Consider the following 9081-nt stretch of genomic DNA (forward strand, 5'->3'; position numbering starts at 1 on the left):
ATTAAAGCCTACAACTTCTAAAATAATCCATTTTTAATTCCTCAACCCAAAATTCTCATTATTCTTAAAACACCAACATCACTTTTTAAACTCATCAATATCCAACTTCGACTAAAACATTTAATTCTAACTTATTTACGATAGAGATCTTACTATAATTTATAATACAAAATAACATAACTATAACAAAATCATTATAAGTAGAAACTCGTACTTTTGTTTAAATAATAATAAAATAAAAATATTCTTTTAAGGGGATATTTTACAATATTCTTTTAAGTGTTACTTATCAGTCTACTTACTCACCATTCCAATAAAAAATATCCGTCCCCTAAAAATACCCACTTAAGAAAATGAATCCACACGTCTACGCCTAAATAAAACATACTTTACAACCCACGCAATATACTCATGATTTCAAAACCAAAGTACATAACATAAACTTAATTAAGCTAACACCCGGAACAAAACTTTGGAGGCGTACTATAAGAGGAAAAAAAATACTATTTCCCACTATTAAGTTAACGTAAGTTGCGTATACACCCACATATATATATATATATATATACACGCCAGGAAAGAAAACTCCACACAGTGCAGCTGAGACACTTACGGAGAGGTGGGGGGCACGACGTTGTGGAGCTGGTTGCTGGCTACGGCGAACGGGGGTGGCGCTCGGTCACTGGCTACGAGAGCAAGAGAGAGAGAGACGAGTGAGAGAGACACACGGTGAGAGAACGAGGGAGGGATCGAGAGAAACTGACCCCCAACAAGAATGGCGTGAGCTTACCGTGGGAAAAACTGAGGCGGCGTTGGTAAAGATGATGGTAGCAACGATGGTCATGAAGCCGGTGTAAGAGATTTGGAGAGCGAGCTAAGCAGCAAAAGCCGGCCTCGCATACCAAAAACACATCCATCAGGTAATTTACGTAAGCCAATGAAGGTATAGATACTAATTAGCTAGCACGGTACACATATCTCTTTTCTTAGTGTCCCGGTTCATAAATTTTTACATAGATTTTTTGGGCGGAATGCATAAATATTGTTAGTCGGTTCCATGCAGATAGAATACCTAGCTAGCTAGCTAGTCAAACTGGGCTGCCCTTCTCTAGGGTCTAGTTTTAAATTGTTTGACTATTTACCCTAATATTAGAAACATGTCTCTAACCGCGCGTCTAATTTCCACAAAATTGCAGCAATTTCAAGAATATGCAATGCTATGTGGAGAACTGCAGCCAAAGGTGCGACTCATTTTCTTTTCTGTATTAATCTGTCCCCGGAAATTATTTGTGTACTCTTTGGATAATGATTTGAGATGAAAATTACTCATTTGCAACAAAAAATCTGGTTCAAAATAAGATATTTAAGATATTTATATATGCATGATACATAAATATTAGAATGGCCATCCATCGAGAAAGTCTGGAAGAGGAGAAGAACAAACAAATCAGCTCTAACACTCACAAAATTGCTAGTGCAAATGGATACTACTTGGGAAAAGAGTTTTATAGTAGAAGACAAGACGCTTTTCTTGGGGAGTGTGGATAGTTTGGATGATGTTTTTATTGACGTTGAAGGAGGAAAATCAAGCACCAGCAGTACTAGTACTACAGCTGCTGTTGGAGAAGGTAAATCATCAGGATCTGGCCGATCAGAACAGGAACCTTACACCCCATTGCTGATTGCAGCCACTGACGGAATAGTTGAAATAGTGGACGAGATACTACAGCAGCATCCTCAGGCAATTGAGCACTTGAGTAAGGATGAGGAAAACATATTGCACGTGGCTATTAGCCACCGTCAATTAGAAGTCTTTCGGTATCTAAAGAAGATGGACGTAATTCTGAGATGTAGGTTGGTCTCGAGGCTCAATGTGCGAGGCTACACCATATTGCATCAGGTCGCCGACATTAAAAACAGTCGTGAAGGAAACGAAACTGCTGTTGGCCCTGCATTCGAATTGCGGGAGGAGTTGAAATGGTTCGAGGTAATTAATATTAATTTAATTAGCTCCTTACGTTAATTTTTATCTGATCAAATGGTTTTATATATATTTCTGAGACTAGACTTTTTTTTTTCCGGAAGTTGTATCGCTCACTTTCATAAAATTTTTTGTAACGTCCTGCACCCGGATGGGTCGGAGAATTACTACCTGTCACTAACAAACCTGTCTCTCCAAGCACTTAAAACTCCAAGGACTTCATGATTAGCACACAACTCATATTTTCCAAATAACCATAATAAAACTCCATAAGTCAACATTACAAAAACATTAACCAAAGGGGGTCCACAATCTCTCAATAACCTCAAAAATATAACAATACATCTTTAGGTCTCAATATGTCCAAACAACATAAAGTACTTCAAATATTCAAGTTAAATCCATCTACTAACAATGGTACTCTTAGGTACCCAATCCTTCCATCCATATCTAGCCAGCTTCAATTCTATTCCTGACCCCCAGTTGGGAAATCAATGTCATCTGAAAATATATGAAGATAAAGGGGGTGAGTTATCCACAACTCAGTAAGCAGAGAACATATACGAGTATGTAAACATGAGCCTTTTCAGAAAGTTCAGTTTGCAGAAACAAAAACCTTTTATTTTTATATGCAAATCTCATAAAAACGTATTATCGGAAAATCAGAGCGACTTTTCAATCTTTTCATACTCAAAATCAACAATTCAAATTTAAGGATCCATTTCACATTCAGAAACGCTTTGGCATAAAATAACTGAACTACTTTATCTTATCATATCATATCATATACCATGTTTAACCCCCGTGGTAGGGTTGTGCTATCCCCGGTGGCCAAACCAGGCAGTATCATGTGGTGAACCCCTTTTTCAATCTCGGAGTCCCGAGTGTGCACACAGGAAAGAACACGTAAAAAGACCACTTTGTTTCCAAAGTGGGTGCACTCATATCATATCATGGTGGTACCAACCATATCACGTGAACAGTATCATCATATCAGAACCATATTCAGAACAGATAAGTATGCCAAAGTTTTATCATATCCATATCATATCAAAACACGTGCGAAACATATTCATATCATTTCTATTTGATAAAAAACAGATCCAAATCATTTAATATCACAAGCATAAAAATTTCAATGATATCATATTCGCTCTTTTGCATATTTCATAAACATGTCAAATATTGCTCATGTCTACACATTTCATGTCAAAAACATTTCTTCTCTTTTTCATACGTATCTCATGAGGGAATGCAAAACATATATTGAGGTTGTTTTTCACTTTTTCTTTTTAAAACAACATGCACATTTTTACAAACCAACCTCAGTTCATTTCTTTTTATGCAAATCTAGCATAAGAACCCCACTTACATGGACGTCTTAACTTTCCAGAAAAATTCCTCAACAACGCCAAATAAAATTAATCGTCACCTATAAAATAATCACATAAATTTTCATAAATTTTCAATTTATCTCGCATTTCAATATTCAGGCCTAAACATCTAAAATAACCTATTTTAACTTCCTCAAAACCCAAAATTTTCATTCTTCTAAAAAAATACCAACATCATTATTTAAACTCTTCAATATCCAACTTAGTAACTCCAACTAAAACACTAAATTCTAACCTATTCACGATTGAGATCTTACGATAATTTATAATACTAAATAACATAACTATATCAAAATCATTATAAGTAGAAACTCATACTTTTGTTTAAAAAAATAATAAAACAAAAATATTCTTTTAAAAGGATGTTTAAAAATTAAGATTTTGCATTTGCCGATCACTTCAAAAATTCATCAATATTTATATGAAGAAAATATTCCGTTAAAATATCAGTCTCTTAAAAAAAAACAAACTTAACAATATAAAACCACACGTCCCCGTCCAAATAAAAACATACTCTGCAACCCACGTAATATACTCATTGATTTCAAACCCACAGTACATAATATAAACTCATTAACTTGAACACCCGAAACAGCTGCTCTGGAGTAATACTATAAGGGGCAAGAAGTAATATTACTTCTTACTATGGTTAACGTAATTACACACACCCATATATATATATATATATATATATATAAATAGACCATGAAATGGACAACTGGGAAAACTGAAAACACAAAACGCCACAGCAGTGTAGCGGCAGCACTTACGGGGAGGTGGGGGCACGATGGCGTGGAGCTGGTGGTTGGCTACGGCGGAAGGGGTCGCGCTTGGTCACTGGCTGCGAGAGCAAGAGAGAGAGACGAGTAAGAGAGGCACACGGTGAGAGAACAAGGGAGAGACCGAGAGAAAAGGAACTCCAACCGGAAAAAAAAATGGCGTGAGCTTACCGAGGGCTAGAGGCGGCGTGCGGTGGTCTGCGATGATAGGAAGTCCACACCGGCAGTTTCTGTGGAGGCACAGCACGGAGGAGTTCACGATGGAGGGTGATCCCACGGCTTGGACACTGCTCTGTTTTGACAACAAAAACAGAGTATTTCGGGGCTTGAAACCGGGGCTACGTGCGTTGGGTGGCAGCACCGTAAGACTGAGGTGGCGTGCGGCTGGGGTGATGGACTCCGAACGAACTAGGTACCGGCGTGGGTTTCGTTTGGTGTGGCTGCAGAACGTGTCTCAGCTAGAAGGTGGCAGTTCACTGATTTGGAGCTTACGGGGGAGTGATGGCTGGTGCGCGTGATGCGGTCTGGCTGAGGTTCACGGTGAGAGGTGGAGACACAAATAGTTGAGCAGCTGCGAGCATGAAGATAATGTAGCGGCACTGAAACTAGGTCAAGAAGGATAACATATATAAGTAAGCTATAAGAAGTAAAGAGAAAAACCTAGAGAGAAGAGGGCTGAACGGCATGCATGAAAAAGGAAGGTGGACGGGATTCTACGCAACGTCAAAACTAGAGGTGTTTCATGGGCCTGGGCCTGAAAATGGGCTGGGTCTTACATTTTTTATCTCATTTTATTTAATTATTATAATTTTTTTAAATTTTTACATAAAATAAAATAAACAATTCAACTTTTTCAAATTCTAAAATAAAAATAATATTAAAAAAATAGATTCTATTAATATTATTATTTTATTCAATTTTCAATTTTTATCTTAACTCATCTTATATCATTTCATCTGAAAAACAAATAAAGCGGAATTTAGAGTGAGAGATACAAATAATTAAAGTAGGTCGGATAATATTTATTAAATATTTAATATTATCCGAAAGTGTGTGAAACCTATTTCACGTATTAATTTCTTGTCTCTCTGCCGGTAGTCCTAGGAGATCTAAATCATAAAGTTTGTGACTAAGACGATATAAAGCAGTTTTAATTTTGATCTTTTAATAATTTTAGTAGTGTTTGTATGTAACACCCCGTATTTTAGGATATTTTAATGAATGAATTATTTTTATTGATTCAGAATTTATTCTCTTGTTTTAAAATTATTGGATTTTTAATTAGACTATTTTTATGATTTTTAGTTTACAAAAATTTTTTTTTTTTGAAGTACTTTCTTTAAATTAATTATTGTTATGTGTTTAAATTTCTTCTCGAATTAAATTAACTTATTGTTGGATTTAATTATTTATTTTCAATTTAATCACTGTGTTTAAATTATTTTATTTCACTTGCAGTTTTAAAATCGTTTCCGTTGGATCATTTTTATGACCCAAGATGTGAGGATTGAACCTCATTTCTTTCCCTACATTTTCTTTTTCCTCTCTTTCTTTTTTTCCTCTTCTCTTTTTTTTTTCCTCTTTCCTTTTCTTCTTTTTCTCTTCTCTCCCCTGCCTCCCCTCCCGCGCAGCCCTCTCTCCTTCTCTCTCTCCCCGTGCGTCCCCTCTCTCCACCCAGCCCGCCGCCGTCGCGCCGCCGTGCACGACACCGCCCACCCCACTCGATTCCCTGCCGCTGGCAACCACCTCCCTCCAGTTTCAGCTCCCCCGGCCCCACCGTTAGCCTCCACGCGCCACACGAAGCCGTGGCCTTCTCCTCACTCCAATGCCGCTGTCGCACCACCATTGGCCGCCATTTCTTCACCACTTCATCCTCGACCTCCAAGCAACCCATTAAACCCAACCCCACCTCCGATCCGTCACCGATGAAGCACATCCAACTCCATTTCCGTTTTGGGTATTTTTGACCTTAAACCACCCTTTGCGCCGTCACCCACGGCCAACCATCACCACCACTAGCTTCACCGACATCCCTAGGCCCTACTCTATCAATCTCGGGTCTTCGTTTGCACCCGTTGAAAAGTGGGTATCTGTGACCCACAGCCACAGTGTATTTTACACTGTTCTGCAGCTATTTTTCCACTTCTTGCGCCTCCGTGATCCTCCAGAAATTATTATATAGCACTATAAGTATTTTCCAAAGAATTCTCGTAAATTTAATATATTTTTGCACTAACACATTACACTGTATTTAATTGTTGATTGGTTTTGCCGAACTGAGTCTGAGAAGTAAAGGGGTTGATTGGATTGGGTGATGGAGTTGTTAGTATGATTGGTTTAAACTATGAGATTTGTTAGCTGTTTGGGTTTAAATATTGGTGTTTTGTGTATGACGTGGGTTGTGGTGGATATTGGTGATTTTAGGAAGTAATGATATATTTTTGGAATTATGAGGGTTTTAAGTTTTGAGGAATTAAAATAAGTTATTTTTTTTTTAAGTTTAGGCTTAAATATCGAAATACGTGATTGATTGGAAACTTACGAAAATTACGTCATTATTTTTATAGGTGACGATCTATAGTCGGCTCGACATTTTTTAGGAAAATTTTGGAAAAGTTAAGTCGTCCAGGTAAGCGGGGTTCCTATGCTGGATTTGCATAAAAAGAAATGAACTGAGGTTGGTTTGTAAAAATGTGCATGTTGTTTTAAAAAGAAAAAGTGAAAAACAACCTCAGTATATGTTTTGCATTCCCTCATGAGATACGTATGAAAGAGAAAAGAAATGTTTTTGACATGAAATGTGTAGACATGAGCAATATTTGACATGTTTCTGAAATATGCAAAAGAGCGAATATGATATCATTGAAATTTTTATGCATGTGATATGAAATGATTTGGATCTGTTTTTGATCAAATAGAAATGATATGAATATGTTTCGCACGTGTTTTGATATGATATGGATATGATAAAACTTTGACATACTTATTTGTTCTGAATATGGTTCTGATATGATGATACTGTTCACGTGATATGGTTGGTACCACCATGATATGATATGAGTGCACCCACTTTGGAAACAAAGTGGTCTTTTTACATGTTCTTTCCTGTGTACACGCTCGAGGCTCCGAGATTGAAAAATGGGAAGTTCACTACATGATACTGTCTGGTTTGGCCACCGGGGATAGCACAACCCTACCACGGGGGTTAAACATGGTATATGATATGATATGATAAGATGAAGATGTTCAGTTATGTTATGCCAAAGCGTTTTTGAATATGAAATGGATTCTTAAATATGAATTGTTGATTTTGAGTATGAAAAGATTGAAAAGTCGCTCTGATTTTCTGATAACACGTTTTTATGAGATATGCATATAAAAATAAAATGTTTTTGTTTCTGCATACTGAACTTTCTGAAAAAGCTCATGTTTACATACTAGTATATGTTCTCTGCTTACTAAGTTATTGATAACTTACCCCTTTATCTCCACAATATTTTTCAGATGATTTGAATGTTTCAGTTGAGGATCAAGGATATGGAGCATGGGTGAGAAGAGTTAAGAATGATGGTTTAAGCATAGAAAGTTTATATGGGTATTGAAAATTTTTATTCAGTAAGCTTGTTGTGTTCTGATGATGTACTTGTTTGGGAGATTGTTGTTTATATTAAGACTTTGTATTGTCTTAGAATGGTTATTCTGGAGTAATTGATGTAAATATATGAGCATTTTGTGCGATAGAGAAAAATTAGAGTATGTACTACGTGGAAGAAAAATGATTTTTAAGTGACATGAGTTAACTCTCCGGACCCCCGAGGGTCGGGGCGTTAACAATGAGTTTTAGTCATTTAATATTATATATATTTATATATCTGAAATGGACTCTCTTATAAGCAGCATGTGCAAAAGATTATGCCACCCCATTATACCTTGCACCGCGACAATGACGGTCGGACTGCAAGCGAGCTCTTCAGAGAGCAACACGCTCCGCTTCTCAAGGAAGCAAAAAAGTGGCTTAAGGATACCACTGGATCGTGCTCTACCGTCGCCATCCTCGTCGCCGGTGTTGTTTTCGCAGCTGCCTACTCCGTTCCAGGAGGTACCAACGAATCCGGCATCCCGAGATCCATTCACCCTCCCATCTATATGGTCTTCACCATCACGGATATTATCGCCCTTGTGAGCTCCTTAACTTCCGTCGTCTTGTTCCTCATGATCACTTCATCTCCGCTTGAACAAGAATATTTCCACAATAATATCCCCCGGAAGCTGATGATCGGCTTCAGCTTTCTCTTCTTCTCCATGATACTGGCAATGATTTCCTTCTCTGCGAGTCTTCTTCTCATACTTCGTTTTGATCAGAAGAGATCTTGGACTCTGACTTTGATTTATGCTGTTGCACTCCTTCCTGTTTGCCTTTTTGGGATTTTTCAGTTTCCCTTGTACGCTACGGTCACTAGAACTTTGCACCACCTTCACAAGACAATAACGAAGAAGGTTCTTCCCCAGGCATTCCTTCCTCGTAAATCCCTCAAGAAAGGCAAGCGAAAGTCCTATTGAGACAGCGTGTATATATATATGTATGTATGTTTGTATGTATACATATAATACATACATACATACATACATACATACACATATGCAAGATGAGAGTACTTTTCTGAAGAAGCAAGAGCATCGACATTAATAAGGACTGATCTTAGATCCTTTACAGGATGGCCAGGAGGGCAGGGTTTTTTTCTCTTTTTTATTGTTTTGGATTTTGATAAAATAATGGTGTGTTTTTAGATTACATGATTTAGATTATGAATAAGACCATGTCACACACTACAAGAAAGTTGGTCTTTATCGGCGAGTTATTAGTCGCCGCATAATAATTCGTTGGGAAAAGTATTATTTAGTGGCGAGTTAAAAACCGCCGGTTGTT

At 37.4% G+C, this 9081-nt stretch overlaps 1 protein-coding gene across 1 annotated transcript; it reads left to right on the forward strand.

Annotated features, from left to right (window-relative positions):
- The first annotated feature begins 1480 nt into the window (after positions 1-1480).
- Positions 1481-8714, forward strand: LOC118348223. The gene is made up of 2 exons (XM_035689268.1): positions 1481-1987; positions 8052-8714. Exons 1-2 carry the CDS (start codon positions 1481-1483, stop codon positions 8712-8714), a joined length of 1170 nt encoding a protein of 389 aa, XP_035545161.1.
- Positions 8715-9081: the final 367 nt, after the last annotated feature.

This window comes from Juglans regia, chromosome 4 (genome assembly GCF_001411555.2).
Source record: "Juglans regia cultivar Chandler chromosome 4, Walnut 2.0, whole genome shotgun sequence".
Classification (NCBI taxonomy): Eukaryota; Viridiplantae; Streptophyta; class Magnoliopsida; order Fagales; family Juglandaceae; genus Juglans; species Juglans regia.